Raw genomic sequence first — 24,502 nt, 5'->3', positions numbered from 1 at the left:
GATTGTTCCACTTCCTCAGGATCCTTCATGTCCAGTTAACACTCTGAAAGCCTACTTAAATAGAACTTCCATCAAGTCCTCTGGGCCCTTATTCATTAGAGAAAACGGAGGAACCATCACCCTGAAAGGAATCAGACAACAAATTCTATATTTTATTAAACAGGCTAACCCTGAATCATTCCCTCACGTTCATGATATACGAGCTGTAGCTACTTCAGTTAATTACTTTTACCACATGAACTTTGATGAACATACGAAATATACAGGCTGGAAGTCTCCGACAGTTTTTAGACGCCACTATTTAAAACCTTTGGAATCCCTAAAATTTGCTACAGTGGCAGCAGGGAATGTGGTTCCTCCTGAAAGTAACGAGTCTTAATCACAATGTCTTGCTCTATCCTCCTTCCTCCTACCTGCCTTACTTATTGTCCCTACTTTAGTTTTGGTTTTGTTTTTACCTGAGCTACTGTACACCCTTATGGTGTATTTTTATTTTATCATGTCTGTTAATAGCCTTACTCTCCCACGAGTTGAATTTTGTTGTTTTTACCCTCAGGATTGTAAATTAATTTTGATCTTGCAGTTTGTTATTTTACTTTGCATTCAATTGTCATCCCTTAGTTTGGGATTTTTTGCTGCATTGTTGCTTACCATTCCTTTATGTTAAGGAAGTTTTTATTCACTGGATGCCTAGTATGTCCTATTTCTTTGAATTAAACCATGTTTTTTGTGTTATTTTGTCTTTAATTTACTTCCCCCTCAGGTATTTGTTCCAAGTTTTGGGACCATTTCTCTTGTATAATTTCACGGAGCAGCACAGGTAGAGCCCAGAAAAGGGATTTTGACGAAGGACAAATCTATTTCTGGGAGAGAGACCTGTGCCGCTTAGTGAACCCTCCCTGACTTCCCTCCCAGCATGGGCCCAAACTTGGGTGCTGAGGAGTGACGTCACTGGCGTGGGTTGAGTTGGTGATAGTAGCGTTCGGTAGTGGGTGTTGAACGGCACCTCGCTGTATGGGGATATTGAAGAGGAGATATCTAAATGGTGCGAGACCTCTGGTTGTGATTTATCACGCCCCAGTATTTTTATACCGACACCTTTATAGGTGAGCGTGCTGGGTTCAACCTGGCATTCCTATGCAACTTTTTTCTCTGGTAATTTCATACCAGTTTTTACCTTAGAAATGATGTAAAAGGAGCATTTCACTGGGCGGCACAGGTCTCTCGCCCAGAAATAGATTTTTCCTTCGTCAAAATCCCTTTATTAATTCATGGAAATAAAGATTACTTATCAAAGTTGCACCCTTACCTGTTGTGTTATGGTAATAACCAGCCGTCCAGTGGTAATAAGGACCGGGGTACAATTCTTCCACCATGGTCAAGACATCCTATATGTAAGAGAATGGGCATATCGGAATCACAATAAAAATCAAATATCATAAATATAGTAGTTAATATATTTTTGTTAAATAATTCATTCCTAATTTAGGAGAATAAAATTTTCTCTAGATTAGATGTTAAAATGAAGATTAAGTGGACAAAAATTGCTTTAAAACAGAATGCGATAGGGAAAAGAAATTTGACACAGGCTAATAACCCTTGTGATAATGACGCTTGTGACACGATTCAGGGTTACCTATATTATTACATCAAATTTAGCTATGTTCAGCCTTGAATTTGCTCATTTGGAATATAAAATTCACAATTGGAAATATTAATTCATTAGCATCCTCAAGGAGAGAGTCTACCTTCCTCCCCAACATAGCTTAACCCTTTTACCCCCAAAGGACGTACTGGTACGTTTCACAAAACCCATCCCTTTACCCCCATGGACGTACCGGTACGTCCTTGCAAAAGAATGCTATAAAAATTTTTTTTTTTCATATTTTTGATAATTTTTTGAAAATATTCAGACATTTTCCAAGAGAATGAGACCAACCTGACCTCTCTATGACAAAAATTAAGTCTGTTAGAGCAATTTAAAAAAAATATACTGCAAAATGTGCTGGGAAAAAAATAACCCCTTGGGGGTTAAGGGTTGGAAATTTCCAAAGAGCCTGGGGGTAAAAGGGTTAATAGTAAAAAAGTAATATCCACGTTGGTTCGACACTAGTCAGTTCTGACTGTTAGTCACTGATCCTTGAATATGAAATGATAAAACCAAATCTTCCTATTTAAAGGCTCAATCCACCTTTATATAGGAAGAAAAGAGAAACTTGGATGAGGCTAACATGATTGAAACTAAAATAACTAGATGGCTAACCATGTCCCCTAACTTTCGAGTAGACAGTTGCCCCTTCGATGAAACGAAGGGTAAGGAAGGGGGGCCTTGATTAAGTTATACTCTTTTCCCAAACTACATAGTAGTCGAACCCGTAGCTTAAGAAGCCGATGGGTTGGAAAAGAATTGCATAGCTCATGTAAGGTTTAATTCCAGCAACCCTTCCCTTACCTTCCCTTCCAACGATACCTATTCCAATAAATACAAGATGGAGGGGATCCTGTTGCAGGGGGGTGGGAGAGCTACAAGCTAGGGAGGGAATATTACTTTGAACATGTTTCATAATTCACAAAAGAGTCCCATGCTGTTTTGGTATGCGATCTCATTTATGGCGTGATCTCAGAAATTCTTCTTTTAATTTAGTATGCGATCGCAATATTTTTAATAAGTAAAAAAAAACAAGAATAGAAAATCTAATGGTTCTTGCTTTGTCATGCGCTCGCAAAAAATAAAAACGTCAAGCCCCGTATATACAGGCAAGCGGTAATGTTGAGCTGTCCAGGCTAACACCAATGATTGATCATTATTTCTTAAATAATTATTCTCATTATATATATATATATATATATATATATATATATACATATATATATATATATATATATATATATATATATATATATACTGTATATATATTAGAAAATCTAATGGTTCTTGCTTTGCCGTGAAGTTGGGTGAGATCGCTACTATCAGGTGAGATCGCATACCAAAGCAAAAGCACGACTGAGATCGCATACCAAGACAGCACATAACAAGGTGATAAAAATTGTGAGTTACTGATTTGTTCATTATTATCTCTCATATTGATAAAAGTGACAAGATATCAAACTCACATTTAAAGGCTATGGGAACAATTTAATTTTATACCCCTGACTTACCCAACTGAGTTTGGGCAATTTCAATTGAAACTGGGTATTGATATAAAATATATAAAGATAAATGTATATGGATATCAAGAACATCAACACTAACAAAGGCAGCCCTTTTTAGTCCACTGCAGAACAAGGGCCTCAGACATGAATTCTCAGACATATCAATTAATGTCTGGTTTTGGTCAGCTTTGATCACCACGCTTAGGAAATTAAATACTTTTTTCCCAATTCTTTAGGTAGTTTTGTGCAGTTTGGTTTATCATCATCATTATCATTACTTGCTAAGCTACAACCCTAGATAGAAAAGCAGGATGCTATAAGCCCTAGGCCTCCTATGGGGAAAATAGCCCAGTGAGGAGAGGAAATAAGGAAACTACAAGAGAAATAATTATTATTATTATCATTATTATTATTTGCCAAACTATGATCCTAGTTGGAAAAGCAGGATGCTATAAGCCCAAGGGCTCCAACAGGGAAAACTAGCTCAGTGAGGAGAGGAAAAAAGGAAAAACTGAATATTTTAAGAACAATAACATTAAAATAAATATTTCCTAAATAAACTATAAAAACTTTAACAAAACAAGAGGAAGAAAAATTATATAGTGTGCCCGAGTGTACCCACAAGCAAGCCTCTGTACCATGGTCTTCCCCTGTCTTGGGTTAGAGTTCTCTTGCTTGAGGGTACACTCAGGCACACTATTCTATCTGAATTCTCTTCCTCTTATTTTGTTAAAGTTTTTAAAGTTTATATAGGAAATATTTATTTTAATGTTATTACTCTTCTTAAAATATTTTGTTTTACCTTCTTTCCTTTCCTCACTGGGCTATTTTCCCTGTTGAGGCCCCTGGGCTTATAGCATTCTGCTTTTCCAACTAGGATTGTAGCTTAGCAAGTAATAATAATAACAACTCTGAATGGAAGCTCCTTGTCAATGCTTGAAAACAATCAAAATAAACAAACGTATTCAAGGAAGTCTAGTAAAAATATAAAGATACCGATTTTAACATTCACCGAATTTACACTGTCATGTTCACAGGTGTGTGCCTTTTAAATGACTAAGGCACTCCAAAATCAAACCATAGTTCTCTAGTCTTGGGTAGTGCCATAGCCTCTGTACCATGGACTTCCACTGTCTTGGGTTGAGATCTCTTGCTTGAGGGTACACTCAGGCACACTATTCTATCTTGTTTCTCTTCCTCTTGTTATTTTGAAGTTTTTATAGTTTATATATGAAAGATTTATTTTAATGTTATTATTGTTGACCAAATATTCATTTTGAGACATGATGTACAGCAATGTGTAGACTACAGAAATCCCCTTTTGATGTCATTTGTGGACTATGAAAAAGCCTTTGATAGTGTGCACCGGCCAATTTTGTGGAGAGTCCTGTGTTATTATGGAGTCCCTCTTAAATATGTAAATTTAATTAAGTCAGTTCATGAGCATAGGAAGTGCAAATTTAATGTTAATAGAGTCTTATCAAATTAATTTCCAGTGAACAGCGGAGAACTCTTAGGGAATGTGTTGTGACCTATGTTGTTTATCCTCCGCATGGATTTTGTAATGCGTAAAATGGTCAGAGATGGTAGAGGGGGAATGGCCTGGATTGGTGATAGGAATTTAACAGATCTAGAGTATGCTGATGATTCTGTCCTTGTTAGCAAAGCAATACATGATTTGCAGTGCTTGCTTACCAGAATGCATGAAATATCATACAAGGTTGGGCTGAAGATAAATAGAAGAAAGACGGAGTATGCAATGGAAGATGAAATATCATTGGAAGGAGAAAGAATCAATGAGGTAGAATCATTTAGATATTTAGGAACTATGATCTCCAATTTAGGGTCTTTAGAATTAGAGTTTAGTGAAAGATTGAAAAAAGCAAATCAGACAATGGCTAGGTTAAGTAAAATTTGGAAATCAAATCGCCTGACATTACATATAAAAATCAGACTATATATCAGTTTAGTGAGATTGGTGTTACTCTATGGACATGAGTCATGGTATGACAATGAAACAATCTCCAATAGACTTAGTAGATTTGAGAATAAAGCCTTCAGAAAGATATTGGGACTTAAATGGCTGGACAGGATTAGAAATTATACTATAAAAGAGATTACTCGAGTACCATATACGAGATCATGATGAGGGGTAGATGGAGATGGTTTGGGCATGCTATTCACACTCCCTGAGAGAGATTAGTTCACCAAACGTTCAGCTGGGCTCCACAAGGCACTAGAAGAGTTGGAAGACCCAAGCCTACATGGCTGAGGAATATGAAGTGCAAAGTAGGAGATGATGAATGGAGAGGTATTGATTTAAAAGCTTAAGATAGAGACGACTGGCGAAATCTAACCAAGGCCCTTTGCATCAATAGGCATAGGAGGAGATGATGATGATTGTTCTTAAACTTCTCTTCTAGTTTTTCTTTATTTCCTTTCCTCACTGGGCTATTTTCCCTGTTGGAGCACTTAGACTTATACCATCCTGCTTTTACAAATAGGGTTGTAGCTTAGCAAATAATAATAATAATAATAATAATAATAATAATAATAATAATAATAATAATAATAATAATGTAGGTGTCCACTGGAAAACCTAAATATCATAGAAATAAAAAAAAATGTAACATATATGACAAATTCGAAGATAATTTGTATTTTTCCTAACCATACAAACCTTAGCTATTTACAAAGGGTTATTACTTTTAGCGTAGCTGAAATGGCGAGCCATTAGAATTTAACGAGGGTGTATTACCCCCGCGCTAGTTAGCGGGGGGGTAGGGGAGTGGTAGCTAGCTACCCCTCCTCCCCCTCACACACAGGTGAATACTCACTTTCACTTAGAGGTAGGACTTGTCTTGGGGGACAGGGCTGGCGGGCAAATATGTGTAAATAGCTAAGGTTTGTATGGTTAGGAAAAATACAAATTATCTTCGAATTTGTCATTTGTTCCGTAACCGAAATACAAACCACGCTATTTACAAAGGGTGACTTATCCCTTAGGAAGGGTGGAAAGTCCCCAGCCATACTGGCTTTGGCTTTACCCGGGGACTCAGAATCCGAGTGAGTCGCACTCGAGAAAAGGAGTCCCTGCACCTCACAAGTTCCTTGCACCGCAAGGAACCATGTGGCCTACGTAAGCTTGTGTGTGAAGGAAGAAGTGTGACCCGTCCTAGGCAGTTGACCTGGAGTTCCAGAAGGAACTCTGGGTTAGGACGTTCCCAATACCACCTCGTCAGGGTATGGGGGACGCGACAGTATTGACTCAATACTCGGAACACAAGGAAGCATGGTTTACCTGCAGAGGTTCGAGGTCAGCTATGCAGAGACCAGGATGCTGCTTCCCCGTAGAGGGGATGATGAAGAAAGAAGTAAGGGCCAGACATACTTCTTTCGTTCATGCAGACTAAAACCTGATAACAATGCCCTCAACCTTCTGCTACCTGTCCAAAAAGGAGCCTGAGGTTAGACCAGCTGTTGTGTAGCCACCACAGAGCGATAGAAAACGTATCGAGACTCCTGTGGGTCACGCCCTGCAGGAAGCGGGCTGCGAAGGTCATCAGACGCTTCCAGACTCCAGCTTGTAGCACCTGCGTCACAGAGTAGTATTACTCGAAGGCGAGGGACGTTGCGATGTATCCAACATCGTGCTGTAGGGCGACGTGACGGGAGAGGGTCTGAAGACAGGTCGAGATGAATGTCCTTGAGTCCGGGCTGAAGAGGTATACTGGTGACTCTCCCCCCATGTCCTCCTTGTGTTCCCAAATCGGCTGCAACTGAGGCCAAACTGCAGCTGTTCCCAGCGCTAACCTCTCGATTCCTGTACTGGCAAGAAAGAGAAGGTCTTGGGACATCAGACACAGAATGGAGACTCAAAATCTTGAATGAATCGGACCGAAGGGTCGGGACCCTCAGATTCTGAGTCTAGCCAACAACTCAGGAGCGAGCCTGAATGTTGCCTTCCCCTCTTCTTTAGAAAGGGGGGGGAGTAGTAAGAGACCAAGAAGATTGCTTACACACTGGCCGTGGCCAGAGTGAGCAGAAGACCCAAGGCGGAATACAATCCGAGGCCTGTCATAAAAGGGTCTTGAGAAGATCTCTTAAAGGACTAAAAGTCCGAGCCATGCTCCAAGTTGGAGGTCTTCCTCCGACTAGGGCAGGGACGATCGTAGCTTCGCATGAGCGAGGATAGATCCAGCGGGCAGGAAAAAGTTATTCCTTTAAGCCTGAAGGTCAGGGAAAGGCTGAGCGACAGGCTTCATTGCCAAGAGCGGAAAGGAGTTTCCTCCCGCCGAAAGGCAATAAGACCGTTATTGCTGGAGAAGAGGCCTCACGGGAAGAGGTATATCTCCCACGGCACCAACCACCTTAGACTCTTCACTTTGCCTGGGAGACCCCTGTGGATGACTATCGCAGATGACGCGACCTCCGTACCGCGACTGTAGCGGGTTGTCTCTTCTAGAGGAGGAAGCGTAGTGTCTCCAGGCATGAAGCCGAAGCGACGTCCCGGTTCGGGAGAGATGTCGCAGTGTGGTTGCTTGAGTAGTCTGCGCCGTGGGAGAAGCTCTCCCGGGAGTTCCGTCAGGGGAAGCAGAGGGTCCAGAAACCGTTCTGCGCATAGTCCCAGTGGAGCTCTCCCATTGAAAGGTTGACAGACAACCTGGTTTTGTTGAGACCCATTGTCCGCAGACAAAAAGGAGGGAAGACGCAGGCGTCGAAGTTGTCCCACCATCACCGGAATGCATCTTGCCAGAGTCTCGGGGTCTGAGACTGGGGGGAAAACTAGCGGAAGCTTGAGGTTCCAAGCTGTCGCGATCAGGTCCCCCAGACCAGCACTTGCTGGTTACCCAAGGTCAAAGACCCTTAGGTACACTCTCTCTATGAGGCTCTGCTCGGATAGTCTGAGAGAAACATTCCCCTGCCTGGAATGAGAGAGCCGATGGTGGAATTGAGAGAATCTCAATCATCCCGGTATCTCTACTGCAAGATGTGAAGGTGTGAAAATGCGTCCCCTGCTGGTTAGCATGAAGTCGACACGCAACGGGGCGACTTGGCAGGAGCGGTAGGATCTGAAGAGGGGCCAGACTAAGGCCCTTAAGCCTGCCTGAATGATGGAGAGGTATCCTTCAGGTCTTGACCATAGGCCTGGACCGGAACATGCCCCCCCCCCCTTTCCTTTGACGAGTCCGAGAACCGCATCAAGAATGTGGGGAAAGGACGAGAATATCCACTACCATCAAGAGGCTCCATAGGTCAACACCCATTGCAGGTTTAATAGTTCCGCTGGTCCCATAGGGCCAGGGAGTCCGGTTAAACATTGCCTGAAGCCACCGGAACTTGGATCGCCCCACATGGAACTTATCCTGAGGCGACCGTTCGGACTATAAACGGGTCAATGAGGAAAGAAGAACTAGGAAACGTTCCAAGGTAGGGCTGAAAACTCTGCTTGACTGAGAACAGGTACTGCGACTCTCCTCAGTCTTGCCACAGTCAACCGAAAGGAAGGCTCGGAGGATGTGGTAACAGAATCTGGCGTCCCCAGGTGGTCACCCATCCAAGTACCGACGTTGCTTAACCTCGCTGGACGGACGAGAAGCGGGGTTTCCAATGTGGTAAGGCGGTTGACTCAATATCATGGCCAGATACTCCAGATGTTGAGGCAGAGGAAGAGAAGGCTCCAAGCAAAATACCATGAGCCCACACTCATGGTCAGCATTCGGAAGCTTTTCCCGGCGCTGAAGAAGGTCGAAACCCGAGCCTACCGGAGTTGACCAGCCCTCCAAACAGCAGAGGAGGCGGAAGTCTGCACCTGAGCGGCCAAGAGGAAGGCAGGGAGAGTTCTCTGGGGAAACAAACCTGCTATGCCACGGCGGGATAGCCACACTGCATCATAAGCAGGAATACTTGCAGTTTAGGCTGAATTCGACGAGCACCCTGGAAGATGGATGGAATGGAAACTGAAAGTACCCGTCCTTCCGATCCAGGGTTAAAGGAGTCCTGTCGCCTCGTTACCAGTCTGATCGATTCTGCTGGTCTACGCTGGCCAAAGTTTGTTCGACAAACTTGATCAGGGCTGAGAGGTCGACTATGGACATCCCCTCTCAGATCCTTCCTTACAAGAAAGGATCGACTGAGGGGGCCGGGGGTGAAGCCGTCGATGATCCTAAGGAAGACCTTCGCCTAAGGTATGGATCATTCTGCCCAACCGGGCAACTCTGCTGATGCTATGGCATAGAGGTTCAGAGACACTGAATTCGCTGACAGAGACGGCAGGCGCGATATCCTTGGCTACTCACAGAGATTGTGCGGGAATGGGCATCGGGAAGCTGTCATTCGGATGAGTAACCTTAAGCATCCTCCCAGCGAAAAAACCTGCAATCCTAGAGTTCGTGAACTCCTTTTAGGACTATGCCCCCCCGGGGGAGTCTCCCGTGCCATCTGTTCCTGACAGGAGGAAACTGCAATTGGACACCTTGTCCCAGTTGTCGTAGCCGATAACTTAGGCCGACGTGGTTGAAAGAAAAGGGAGCTGGAGCCCTGCAGAGTCTGGAAGAAAGCGCCTTGGAGGAGTGAAACCGGAAGTCGATTTACTCCGCACAGCAGATGTTTAAGTCTCTGTCCTTGGGCAAAGACAAAACTCTTCTCAAGGATGGAAGGGTGTCTGAGGTCGTTGACCTCCACAGATGAGACACCCGAAGGAAGCCTTCAGTCAGTGCGTCCAGATGGTACAACATCGAGCTTGTCCGCAAGTAGATACTTAACAACGAAAGGCCAAGGTGCCTGAGCTCGAGAGGAGGAAAGTACCCTTGATCTTCCTGTAGCTTCCTTGAACCAAACCTCGGGCCGTAACCGAGGAGGGAAAGAACCTGGTAAGCTCCCAGAGGAAGAGGTAAGCAGTCACCCCTTGTCCGATGGAGAAATCTTCAACGGAAAGCCCCCCCGCCAAAAATCCTTCCAGGGCGGGAGAAGGAGAGAGTACTCGTGCAGGAGAGGGGACCCTCGAGACCGACCTCTTGGGAACCAACTTCGCCCTGGGGGAAGTCACCACGAAGTCCACTCCTCTCTTTCTCTTCAGCGTAGGAGAGACAGCCGCTGGTTTGTTACCCTGGCCGGTGAGTGCTGGTTTCATAACCCTCATTAACGCCCGTGCCAGCGGATCAAACCATGTCTGCTGCTCCAAGGACACAGAGTCCGAAATCCTCGCTAAGGTGAAAGGGATCGGGCGATCCTTTGGAGAGGACACGACGGTTCCTGCCTGAAAAGAAGGTGGGAAGAATGCTGCACTGACCTGTCTTCGTCCTGCACTACCAACCTGTGCTTGGATGGAGGTGATCCCGAGTGCCGCCTAGGAGCACGCGTCCCTGCTGCTACCACCGGCTGTGGAATTCGCCGCGAACTATGGTCGCGCGAGGGCGAACGGTCGCGCAAAGGCGAATGGTCGCGCGGGCGCACAGGCGAGTGGTCGCGCGGGCGCGCAGGCGAGCGGTCGCGCGGGCGCGCAGGCGAGCGGTCGCGAGGGCGCGCAGGCGAGCGATCGCGCGGGCGCGCAGGCGAGCGATCGCGCGGGCGCGCAGGCGAATGGGCGTGACGGCGAGGGATCGTGCTGCCGCGTAGGTGAAGAAGATCGCTGGCGGTAAGCGATGGCGAGCAGCATGTGTAGGTGAATGATCGCGTGATAGGGTGCGATGGTGATCAGCATCCGCAAGAGGGCGAGCGTTCAGGGTTGTGCGATGAGGAGCAGCATGCGTAAGCGGGCAATCGTGCAGGGTTGTGCGATGGCGAGCAGCATGCGCAGGTGAATGATCGCGTGAAAGGGTGCGATGGTGATCAGCATCTGCAGGAGGGCGATCGTTCAGGGTTGTGCGATGAGGAGCAGCATGCGTAAGCGGGCAATCGTTCAGGGTTGTGCGATGGCGAGCAGCATGCGCAGGTGAATGATCGCGTGAAAGGGTGCGATGGTGATCAGCATCTGCAGGAGGGCGATCGTTCAGGGTTGTGCGATGAGGAGCAGCATGCGTAAGCGGGCAATCGTTCAGGGTTGTGCGATGGCGAGCAGCATGCGCAGGTGAATGATCGCGTGAAAGGGTGCGATGGTGATCAGCATCCGCAAGAGGGCGATCGTTCAGGGTTGTGCGATGAGGAGCAGCATGCGTAAGCGGGCAATCGTTCAGGGTCGCGCGATGGCGATCAGCATCCGCAGTTGAGGGTCGCGCGATGGCGATCAGCATCCGCAGTTGAGGGTCGCGCGATGGCGATCAGCATCCGCAGTTGAGGGTCGCGCGATGGCGATCAGCATCCGCAGTTGAGGGTCGCGCGATGGCGATCATCATCTGCAGTTGAGGGTCGCGCGATGGCGATCAGCATCCGCAGTTGAGGGTCGCGCGATGGCGATCAGCATCCGCAGTTGAGGGTCGCGCGATGGCGATCAGCATCTGCAGTTGAGGGTCGCGCGATGGCGATCAGCATCCGCAGTTGAGCTAGTAGCTGGCGAACCATGTTCCTTCAGAAGTGTTGGAGAACGTTGGCGTGCCAGCTGTAACACACGTGGGCGATCCGGAGATCGCTGGCGAGCTGATGATCGCTGACGAGCTGACGATCGCTGGCGAGCTGATGATCGCTGACGAGCTGATGATCGCTGACGAGCTGATGATCGCTGACGAGCAGAAGGCTACGCGTGGAAGCCTGCGCAAAGAAGAGTCCTTGACCCCGACCTGAACCGAAGTTCTAGATCGCGAGGGCGAACGTGGGCGCACAGGGCACGTAACAGGAACCGCAGGGAAGATCATCATTTTGAAAGCGCTGACGAACAGGAGAGCGCTGACGAACAGAAGGGCGCGCAGGGAAACCCTGACACGCAAGGGAAGAACCCCCGTGGGGGCAACCCTTTGCCCCGAAGGGATCGTTGTCCGCCGGGAGACTGATGTCCGTCGGAAGACCGCTGTCCGTCGGGAAGACCGTTGTCCGTCGGGAAGACCGTTGCCCGTCGGGAGACGAGATTAGACTGCTGTCCATCTGCACCAAGACGGAAGATCGAGAAAAAGAAGTTGTAGGCTGCAAACGGAGATTCAAAAAGGCGCCTCAAGCACCCTTATAGGGAGATGAGAGGCCCTTACGACGAGGCGGACGGAGGGCCTTACGGCGAGGGAGGCCAACAGCAACAGCAACAGAAGAAACCTCCGAAGAGGAGTCTCTATGAGTGTACTCTCTCGCGAACGACAGAGAAACACTTCGTGGAAGAGACTGGTCAGCCAGTGACCTAAAAGGGGCAATCCTCCGAAGAGGAGCCCCTGCAGTTGCCCAGCCCCTTGAGCGAAACTGCAGGTGCGACCGCTCAGCACCAAGAGCATAGTCGCACGAAAAAAAGGCAAGAGAAGAACCCCCCAAAAGAGGAAAAGCTCAAGCCTGGACAGGAAAAAAAAAACTTCCCTCGGAAGGAAAGTTATCCGCCCAAGGAGGCAAGCCTCCTGACTGTTCTAAAATGAACTGGAGAGCTGTCCGTCGACACGGGAGTACTACCAGTAGAAGGAGACACGCCCCTGACGACAATACAAGGGGGGAGGCAGCAACAGCCGAATCCCCAGGACTCAACCAGACAGCTCACACCGTTGCTATATTACAGAAACGAACTAGATCGGTAACTGTAAAAAAATAAAACAAATAATATTAGTACACATTCATTCCCCCGGGAAGGCTCCGAAGAGGAATCCCGAGGAAAAGGAACAAGAATTACACAACAGGCACGTGCCCTCACAACCACTTACACTCGCGGAAGGAGAGCTGTAACCAAAACAGAATTATAACAATTATAATTATGTAACTATGTAATTATGTAATTTAAAAAAAAGAATGAACACTAAAGAAAAAAACGAAAACCCCGAAAGGAATCGTTCTACAAGCTGAAAAATTAACAACTACAATTAGATTCATAAACTAATTGAGACAAAATGTACGGCGTAGCAACCCCACCCACACGGGAAGGAAGCTACAAGGGCGTAGTAAAACATAGTAAAAGGGTGAACGACCTCAAGAGAGAGAGAGAGAGAGAAAGACCGAAGTCAAACTCGATCGCAACCCATAAAATTAGGTCGTGGTGGCCTAACTGCCGAGGCCTCCACGTAGATATCGTACACTACACACACACATCTGAAAAGGAAACTTACTTATTTCTATACTCAAATATATATACAAACATGAAAACATGTTTACATATATATTGAGTAAAAGAAAAGTAAGCGATTAAGTAAAGACAAAACAGACAATGGCTGCCAAGCGAGGACCAAGACAGAGACGTCTGTCACAGTCCGAGCCAAAAGTGAAAGTGAGTATTCACCTGTGTGTGAGGGGGAGGAGGGGTAGCTAGCTACCACTCCCCTACCCCCCCGCTAACTAGCGCGGGGGTAATACACCCTCGTTAAATTCTAATGGCTCGCCATTTCAGCTACGCTAAAAGTAATAACCCTTTGTAAATAGCGTGGTTTGTATTTCGGTTACGGAACAAACCAAAATTCCTAAATTAGTATAATCAACATGAATTCCAACAGAAAGAAAGCCCTCATTATCCAGACAAGCTTTCTCCACCCACCACATCAGTCACGGGAATTAATGTAGCTAATCTATTCCGGCAAAATGTTCTCGCTGTAGCCATGTCCGATCCGGTTGTGTCCATTAAGTAACAGTGAGTTCCCTTGGCTTTCCATCCTAAAGGGCAGTTGGCTTGACATACCCCTGCAAGAGAAAGAAAAAGATGAATATACAATGAAATATGAAAAACACGTTTAAATGTGCAAAATTTATCATTAATCGAATGCCAAGTCACAATCCTACCAAATAGCTACGATGGTGAAGATGGGTTGATTTCAATTCCAAGTACAAAAAACATGAATTCGACAGGTATATGTACAGAAGAATTGTCATTGACTTTTATCTTTCTTCATGGCTGAGTGGTATGGTCAATGTCACACAAGTATCCTGGAGTCCTGCACCATGGTTCGAAGCCCGGCCGGACAAATACTATAGTCTTTGAGTGGTTTTGCCTGGGGCTCTGATCCCAAGGTTGTTGAGAGAATCCAGACTTTAATGTATTAATGTATATGGCTTATTTGAAATACAATGTAGTTCATGATGGTAAGAGACAAAATTACTTCACAATCATGAGGTAATTTCTAAAATATGATCAGTTCCCCAGCCCTCTTTCCACCCAAGCTAGGACCAAGGAAGGGCTAAGCAATGGCTGCTGATGACTCCTCAAGTAGATCTATAGGTTTCCCTAATTATTATTATTATTATTATTATTATTATTATTAGCCAACCTACAACCCTAGTTGGAAAAGCAAGATGCTATAAGCCCAAGGGCTCCAATAGGGAAAAATAGCCCAGTGAGGAAAGGAAATAAGGAAATAAATAAATGATGAGAATAAATTAACAATAAATCATTCTAAAAATAGTAACAACATCAAAACAGATATGCCATATACAGTATAAACTATAAAAACACTTATGTCAGCCTATTCAACATAAAAACATTTGCTGCAACTTTGAACTCTTGAAGTTCTACTGATTCAACTACCCGATTAGGAAGATCATTCCACAACTTGGTAACAGCTGGAATAAAACTTCTAGAATACTATGCATTATTGAGCCTCATGATGGAGAAGGCCTGGCTATTAGAATTGACTGCATGCCTATTATCCTTAGCTCACAAGGATGGTGAGGTTACAGACAGTACAGGAAACAAATGTCATTGTTGCATCTTCACCCCTTCAAATAATAAGCATACCTTTAAGAAGAGTCCGAATCATGAAGTGGGAAGATGAAAGTTTTTATATTTTATATAGGAGATATTCATTTGAATGTTATTGTTCTTAAAAAAAATTTATTTTTCCTTGTTCCCTTTCCTCACTGGGCTATTTTTCCATGTTGGAGCCCCTGGGTTTATAGCATTCTGCTTTTCCAACTAAGGTTGCAGCTTAGCAATTAATAATAATAATAATAATATCCTACATTCTACATGACCATAAATTGGCTTGAAGACATTTTGAGCGTATTCTGGAGCATCTGCTTTGATTTTTCTTTAGAAGATAAATAATGAAATTACGTACATTATGGAGTATGACATGAAAGAAACCATCCTGATTATTTGGGAGACCTATGAACCATTCCAATATTCTTAATCAGTGTTTTTGTTCTATTAAAAGCATTCTTAGGGTTGTGGTGGCCGATGTGGTAACGTCCCTGACTGGTGAACGCCAGACTAGGGTTCTAGTCCTGCTCAAACTCAATAGTTTCTTTGGTCGCAGCAACCTCAGCATCCTTGTGAGCTAAGGATGGGGGGGTTGGAGGAGCCTACAGGGCTATCTGCTGAATCATCAGCAGCCATTGCCTGGTCCCCTTTGGTCCTAGCTTGGATGGAGAGGGGGCTTGATGGTCAGTCTCTAGGGCATTGTCCTGCTTGATAGGACAATGTCACTGTCCCTTGCCTCTGCCATTCATGAAAGGCCTTTAAACATTTAATGTTATCATCATTAAAGTCGTTTTATTATGATCACTCTTTTTCTAGAATTCACTTCTCTATAAAGATAAGTCGTATAATATCAAATTTTGTTACTAGCCACCACAGCATCAATTAAGATCATTCTGTGTTGAGCTGTAGCTTATCATTAATAGACAAATATTTCATATTTCCTCTATTTACATAAATAAAAGCACTGCACTCTTCTATCTAGAAATTACTTCATATATCTTAAGGAATGATGATCAAATACAATTACTAAGGGGAGGTCATTGAGATTCATTCAGAACTACCAACATACCTGAGAGTTTGATATGCTTTGATCAGTCCCATATAAGGGTAAACAGTTACATTCAGTATTTCATCTACTGTACGATTTGTAATGGGAAACAGTTGCATGTTTCATCTACTGTACGATTTGTAATGGGAAACAGTTGCAAGTTTCATCTACTGTACGATTTGTAATGGGATTTATCAGCAAAGTTTTTAAAAATGATATTTTAATTATAAAATAAATTTTTGAATATACTTACCCGGTGAATATATAATAGCTGCAACTCTGTTGCTCGACAGACACATACATAAAAAACTCGCCAGCGATCGCTATGCAGGTTGCGGGTGTGCCCACCAGCGCCAACTGTCGGCCAGATACCACTCTCGATGTAAACAAAACCTTCAATTTCTTCTCATCCCACTGCGTCTCTATTGGGGAGGAAGGGAGGGTCGTTTAATTTATATATTCACCGGGTAAGTATATTCAAAAATTTATTTTATAATTAAAATATCCTTTTTAAATATTTAACTTAGCCAGTGAATATATAATAGCTGATTCACACCCAAGGAGGTGGGTAGAGACCAGAGTTAAATATGTTTACATCGTATAAGCTAAGAGTTTTTTCATTTTGACAGTTATCAATATAACAAAACCAAAATAAATAGGTACCTGGTAAGGAAGTCGACTTAGACGATTACTCTGCCTTGTAAGTACGTCTTCCTTACGGAGCCTCGCGATCCTCTTAGGATGCTGACAGACTCCCAGGAGCTGAAGTATCAAGGGCTGCAACCCATACAACAGGACCTCATCAAACCCCTAATCTGGGCGCTCTCAAGAAATGACTTTGACCACCCGCCAAATCAACCAGGATGCGAAAGGCTTCTTAGCCTTCCGGACAACCCATAAAAACAACAATAAAAAACATTTCAAGAGACAGATTAAAAGGATATGGAATTAGGGAATTGTAGTGGTTGAGCCCTCACCCACTACTGCACTCGCTGCTACAAATGGTCCCAGTGTGTAGCAGTTCTCGTAAAGAGACTGGACATCTTTCAAGTAAAATGACGCGAACACTGACTTGCTTCTCCAATAGGTTGCGTCCATGATACTTTGCAGAGATCTATTTTGCTTAAATGCCACGGAAGTTGCTACAGCTCTAACCTCGTGCGTCTTAACCTTAAGCAAAGATCGGTCTTCCTCACTCAAGTGTGAATGAGCTTCTCGTATTAACAATCTGATAAAATATGACAAAGCATTCTTTGACATAGGCAAGGATGGTTTCTTAACCGAACACCATAACGCTTCAGATTGGCCTCGTAAAGGTTTAGTACGAGTTAAGTAGAACTTAAGAGTTCTAACAGGGCATAATACTCTTTCTAGTTCATTGCCTACGATCTCCGATAAGCTAGGAATATCGAAAGATTTAGGCCAAGGACGAGAAGGTAGCTCATTTTTGGCTAGGAAACCAAGCTGCAGAGAACAAGTAGCTTTTTCTGACGAAAACCCGATGTTCTTGCTGAAGGCATGAAGCTCACTGACTCTTTTAGCCGAGGCTAAGCATACCAGGAAAAGAGTCTTAAGAGTGAGATCTTTCAGGGAGGCTGAATGTAAAGGCTCAAACCTGTCTGACATGAGGAATCTTAGGACCACGTCTAAATTCCACCCAGGTGTAGCCAAACGACGTTCCTTAGAGGTCTCAAAAGACTTAAGGAGGTCTTGCAGATCTTTATTGTTGGAAAGATCTAAGCCTCTATGCCGGAAGACCGAGGCCAACATGCTTCTGTAGCCCTTGATAGTAGGAGCTGAAAGGGATCGTATTTTTCTCAGGTATAAGAGAAAATCAGCTATTTGGGCTACAGAGGTACTGGACGAGGATACGGAAATTGACTTGCACCAGTCTCGGAAGACTTCCCACTTCGATTGGTAAACTCTAATGGTAGACGCTCTCCTCGCTCTAGCAATCGCACTGGCTGCCTCCTTCGAAAAGCCTCTAGCTCTCGAGAGTCTTTCGATAGTCTGAAGGCAGTCAGACGAAGAGCGTGGAGGCTTTGGTGTACCTTCTTTACGTGTGGCTGACGTAGAAGGTCTACTCTTAGCGGAAGACTTCTGGGAACGTCTACCAGCCATCGAAGTACCTCGGTGAACCATTCTCTCGCGGGCCAGAGGGGAGCAACTAACGTCAACCTTGTCCCTTCGTGAGAGGCGAATTTCTGCAGTACCTTGTTGACAATCTTGAATGGTGGGAATGCGTAAAGATCTAGATGTGACCAATCTAGGAGGAAGGCATCTATATGTATTGCTGCTGGGTCCGGGACTGGAGAGCAATAGATTGGAAGCCTCTTGGTCAGCGAGGTTGCAAAGAGATCTATGGTGGGTTGACCACAAGTCGCCCAAAGTCTCTTGCACACATCCTTGTGGAGGGTCCATTCGGTTGGAATTACTTGACCTTTCCGACTGAGACAATCCGCTAGGACGTTCAAGTCGCCCTGGATGAACCTCGTTACTAGGGAGATGCCTCGATCTTTTGACCAGATGAGCAGGTCCCTTGCGATCTCGTAGAGTCAATGAGTGGGTACCTCCCTGTTTGGAAATGTACGCCAAGGCCGTGGTGTTGTCCGAGTTGACCTCCACAACCTTGCCTCGAAGGAGATTCTCGAAGCTTATCAAGGCCAGATGAACCGCCAAAAGCTCCTTGCTGTTGATATGCATGCTCCTCTGACTCGAATTCCACAGACCTGAGCATTCCCGACCGTCCAGCGTCGCGCCCCAGCCCAAGTCCGATGCGTCCGAGAAGAGAACGTGGTTGGGTTTCTGAACTGCCAGGGGAAGACCCTCTCGTAGGCTGATATTGTCCTTCCACCAAGTCAGACAAGTCTTTATCTTTTCGGAAATCGGGATCGAGACCGCCTCTAGCGTCTTGTCCTTTTTCCAGTGAAAAGCCAGATGGAATTGAAGAGGTCGGAGGTGTAGCCTTCCTAGCGAGACAAATTGCTCCAGGGATGACAGCGTTCCTACCAGACTCATCCAAAGCCTGACTGAGCAGCGTTCTTTCTTCAACATCTTCTGGATGGAGAGTAGGGCTTGATCTATTCTGGGGGCTGACGGAAAAGCCCGAAAAACTTGACTGTGAATCTCCATCCCTAAATACAGAATAGTTTGGGATGGGACCAGCTGTGACTTTTCCAAGTTGACTAGGAGTCCCAATTCCTTGGTCAGATCTAGAGTCCAATTGAGATCCTTCAGACAGCGATGACTGGAAGAGGCTCTGAGAAGCCAGTCGTCCAAATAAAGGGAGGCTCGGATGTCCGATAAATGGAGGAATTTTGCCACATTCCTCATAAGCCTCGTAAACACGAGAGGAGCTGTGCTTAGGCCAAAGCACAGGGTCCGAAACTGGTACACCACATCGTCAAAGACGAATCTCAGAAAAGGTTGGGAGTCTGAGTGAATGGGGATGTGGAAGTAAGCGTCCCTTAGGTCTAGAGAGACCATCCAGTCTCCCTTTCTGACCGCTGCTAGGACTGACTTTGTGGTCTCCATGGTAAACTTCGTCTTTGTGACAAAGACATTCAGAGCACTGACGTCTAGCACCGGTCTCCAACCTCCTGTCTTCTTTGATACTAGGAAGAGACGGTTGTAAAACCCCGGTGATTGAAGGTCCGAGACTTTGACCACCGCTCCCTTCTCTAGAAAAAGAGACACTTCCAGTTTCAGGGCTTGTCTCTTTTCTTCCTCTCAGTACCTGGGAGAGAGATCGATGGGGGACGTCGCTAGAGGAGGTCTGCGTACAAAAGGGATTTTGTACCCCTCTCTGAGCAACCTCACAGATTGTTGATCTGCGCCTCTCTTCTCCCAGGCTTGCCAGAAGTTCTTGAGTCTGGCACCTACTGCTGTCTGAAGTTGCGGTCAGTCAGACTCTGCCCTTAGAGGACTTGGATCCTTTCCTCTTCCCTCTCTTCCCTTCGGCACGAGCACCTCCCCTGCTGGAGGCTCTGCCACGAAAGGGCGGGATAAACCTGGACGCTGGAGTGTCTATCCTAGGTCTAGCAGACAAGGCAGGCAAAGGGGGAGCTTTGCGAGCCGAGGACACAACTAAATCGTGGGTGTCCTTCTGCACTAAAGACTAGGCAATTTCCTTAACCAAGACTTCAGGAAACAAGCACTTAGACAAGGGCGCAAAGAGTAGCTCAGATCTTTGGCATGGTGTCACTCCTGCTGATAGAAAAGAGCACAGAGACTCTTGTTTCTTAAGGACTCCGGACGTGAATGAAGCGGCAAGCTCATTGGACCCATCGCGGACGGCCTTGTCCATGCAGGACATAATGAGTAAGGAAACATCCCTATCGGCAGATGAGATTTTCCTACTCAGGGCTCCCAAACACCAGTCCAGGAAGTTAAAGACTTCAAACGCCCTAAATATGCCTTTAAGAAGGTGGTCCAGGTCCGAGGGTGACCAACTAATTTTCGAGCGTCTCATGGCAAGGCGGCGGGGAGAGTCTACAAGACTTGAGAAGTCGCCCTGGGCAGAGGCAGGAACTCCCAAGCCGAGAACTTCTCCCGTGGCATACCAGACGCTCGATCTAGACGAGAGTTTAGACGGGGGGAAGGCAAACGCCGTCTTCCCTAAACTCCTCTTGGTCTCTAACCAATCGCCTAACAGCCGTAAAGCTCTCTTGGATGAGCGAGAGAGAACGAGTTTAGTAAAGGCAGGCATGGTAGCAGGAACGCCTAAGACAAACTCGGATGGCGGCGAACGAGGAGCCACAGAAATAAAGTGATCAGGGAACAACTCTTTAAAAACAGCCATGACTTTTCTAAAGTCCAAGGATGGTTGAACTGCTTTAGGCTCATCTAATTCTGAAGGCTGATCCTCAGGCTGTGGTTCAGCAACGTCCTCATCTGACAGTTCCTCATCCGATAACTGATGAGAAAACGGCAAAGGTGTAGGCAACGTTTGACTCGCAGAGTCCGGTCGCACTGGTGCATACGTGACGGAGCCTGACGCAGTGTCCTGGAACTGCTGAACAGTCTGGGAACTGTCAACAACAACAGGTGCGCGAGGACGCACAGCGTCCACCCGAGACTGTTTAGACCGTCTGGGTTGTGCAGTCAACACCATACCGGGTTGCGGAGGTTGACGCACCGCGTCAAAACAAGTCAACTCTGATGGTTGATGAACGTCCTGAACGTCACCAATCGCATCAGTGCGTTGCCTAACGTCAACGTGCGGCTGGAAATCCACACTGGGTCGCATCGGTGGAGATACCACACCAACTGGTTGACGCGAGAAAGCTACATCCACGTCAACAGGACGCACAACAGAACGCTTGGATGGTTGATGGCCAGTAGGTTCAACGGAAACCTTCTCAGCGTTGTAGTCCTCCATCAAGGACGCAAGCTTAGACTGCATGTCTTGCAGTAACACCCATTTAGGGTCTACGGAAGCAGGTGCGGTAACAGACGGGGTTAGCGAATGAGACGGCACAACTTTGCCTCTCTTAGGCGGTGAGCAGTCATCAGATGACGGCAACGGGTCCGAACTGTCCCAGTGGCTACATCCAGGACGTTGGACTTGTCCTGAAGGGACCGACTTACGCTTTAAAGGTCTAGAGACCTTGGTCCAAGGTTTCTTACGTGAAACACCTTCGGACGACGAGGTAAAAATGGGCTCTCTCGTCTTACTTTGGTAGGGGCGATCTTGACGAGATCCGCCTGATACCAAAGAGGGAACGTCTGTTCGCTGATCAAGGCCTCTCGAACCCATAAGTCGTACGACATTGCTTCTCCCCTGGGCTTGGGAGCTTGCAAGAGGTCCCGGACTAGGTGGACGACAGGCACGAACAGACGAACCCTCGGTCGCAACACTGTTCACAACACTTTGCGTAACACTAGGCACTTTGACACTATCCGCCGTGGCACTTTGGCACTTGAGTTCCTTCACGTCCGCCATGAGTTGATTTCGGTCACTTGCTAAAGCCTCAACTCTCTCCCCCAAGGCATGAATAGCACGCATCATGTCTGCCATAGACGGTTCCTGAGTGCTAGGAGGGGGGTTAGGAACAACCACTACAGGGGAAGGAATAGGTTCAGGGGCATGTGGAGAGGAAAAATCTACCGACCTAGAAGAACTTCTCCTTACCCTATCTCTCTCTAGTCTGCGTGTATATTTATCAAATTCGATAAAATCGAATTCCGAAAGGCCCACACATTCCTCACACCGATCTTCCAATTGACAGGTTTTACCCCGACAATTGGAACAAACAGTGTGAGGGTCGAGAGAAGCCTTTGGAAGACGCCTATGACAGTCCCTAGCATTACACTTTCGAAACTTGGGAACTTGAGAAGGGTCAGCCATTTTGAATTAGTCAAGGGAAAATTCCAAAAAACGATCTAAGTCATCAACAATTAATCCGATTCAAAAAAGAGTTCAAGGATTTATTTGAAGAAAAACACCTGTACTGCGAAAGCTCAAACCAAATTAAAGTACTTCACCAAATATGATGGGAAAAACTCCAGGTTCAACAGCGAGTAAAGTACGTCTTGTCGACACGTCGACAGAGAAGAAATTGAAGGTTTTGTTTACATCGAGAGTGGTATCTGGCCGACATTTGGCGCTGGTGGGCACACCCGCAACCTGCATAGCGATCGCTGGCGAGTTTTTTATGTATGTGTCTGTCGAGCAACAGAGTTGCAGCTATTATATATTCACCGGCTAAGTTAAATATTTAAAACTAATTATAAATAATTCAATCTCAAAGGTTTAAAAGATCGCTCATGAATGGCAGACCAGGGAGGGGTAGGCAATGGCTGCTGATGACTCAGCAGGTAGACCTATAGGTTCCCCCAAACCCTACATCCTTAGCTCACATGAATGGTGAGGTTGCAGATACTACAATGAATTATCTTGAACCCCAGTCCAGCAGATTGTCAGGCAAGGACGGTTCCAATAGGATACTACAAAAGATACCATGATGAGTAATCAAGATTTCCTATGCATATCCTTCGAAACTGATTACAAAAATTTCATTACTTATTAATAATTTCACATAGTGCAAGAACAATTGGATCAACAGTAAAAAGTATAAGCATATCATAGTTGTTACCTAACCTAACCTATCCTATTCTAAACTAACATATCCTAACCTAACCTATCCTATAGTAAACTAATCTATCCTATCCTAACCTAACCTATTCTATCCTATCCTAACCTAACCTATTCTATCCTATCCTAACCTAACCTATCCTATCGTAAACTAACCTATCCTATCCTAACCTAACCTATTCTATCCTATCCTAACCTAACCTATTCTATTCTATCCTATCCTATCCTATCCTATCCTATCCTAACCTATTCTATCCTATCCTATCCTAACCTAACCTAACCTACCCTAAAGTGTGCGATTTAAAATACCTGGAATCCACATTTAAATAACAGTAATATAATTGTATGCGATTTAAAATACTTGAAATAAACATTTTAATCTCACTATCATATTTATGTGCAATTTAAAATACCTGGAATCAGCACCTTAATGTCAGTAAGAACAATTATATGCGATTTAAAGTTCCTGGAATTACCACTAAACTCTCAGTAGTCTATTTATGTGCGATTTAAAATACTGAAATCAGCCCTTTTAATCTAAGTAATATATTAAAATCTCAGAAACATGAATGAGTGGGATTTAAAATATCTGGAATCAGCCCTTTAAATATCAGTAATTTAATATAATCTCAGCAATATAATTGCGTGTGATTTAAAACTGCTGGAATCATTCCTTTTAATCTCAGTAATATAATATAATTTCAGCAATATAATTGTTTATGATTTAAAATACCTGGAATCAGCACTTTAATCTCAGTAACACTATCATGTGTAATTTGAAATACCTGGAATCAGCACTTTAATCTCAGTAACAATATCATGTGTGATTTGAAATACCTGGAATCAGCACTTTAATCTCAGTAACTGTATTATATGTGATTTAAAATGCCTGGAATCAGCACTTTAATCTCAGTAACAATATCATGTGTGATTTGAAATGCCTGGAATCAGCACTTTAATCTCAGTAACAATATCATGTGTGATTTGAAATACCTGGAATCAGCACTTTAATCTCAGTAACTGTATTATATGTGATTTAAAATGCCTGGAATCAGCACTTTAATCTCAGTAACAATATCATGTGTGATTTGAAATGCCTGGAATCAGCACTTTAATCTCAGTAACAATATCATGTGTAATTTGAAATACCTGGAATCAGCACTTTAATCTCAGTAACAATATCATGTGTGATTTGAAATACCTGGAATCAGCACTTTAATCTCAGTAACTGTATTATATGTGATTTAAAATGCCTGGAATCAGCACTTTAATCTCAGTAACAATATCATGTGTGATTTGAAATGCCTGGAATCAGCACTTTAAACTATACCAAAAAACGACTTTACTTACCGACGATAATGGCCAACAGCAACACCTGAAAGAGAGAGAAGAATGTAAATAAATATTCCAGTTCACAATTGCCTCAAACTACTTATACACATTAAAAGATAAGTGAATATTG

General features: G+C 44.8%; 1 protein-coding gene across 1 annotated transcript in view; it reads right to left on the bottom strand.

Moving 5' to 3' along the window:
- The window catches only part of LOC137621795 (uncharacterized), a 148,604-nt gene that overhangs the window by 102,039 nt on the left and 22,063 nt on the right, over positions 1 to 24,502 (bottom strand). Inside the window, exons 2-4 of the mRNA XM_068352306.1 lie at positions 24,391 to 24,415; positions 13,739 to 13,881; positions 1,310 to 1,388 (exon numbers count right to left, since the gene is read on the bottom strand). Coding sequence (XP_068208407.1) covers positions 1,310 to 1,388; positions 13,739 to 13,881; positions 24,391 to 24,415 — 247 coding nt within the window. The remainder of the gene's footprint in view (positions 1 to 1,309; positions 1,389 to 13,738; positions 13,882 to 24,390; positions 24,416 to 24,502) is intronic.

The sequence above is a fragment of the Palaemon carinicauda genome, chromosome 2 (assembly GCF_036898095.1).
Source record: "Palaemon carinicauda isolate YSFRI2023 chromosome 2, ASM3689809v2, whole genome shotgun sequence".
Taxonomy (NCBI): Eukaryota; Metazoa; Arthropoda; class Malacostraca; order Decapoda; family Palaemonidae; genus Palaemon; species Palaemon carinicauda.
The sequence above is the reverse complement of the archived record's forward strand: the minus strand, read 5'-3'. Positions and strand labels throughout refer to the sequence as shown.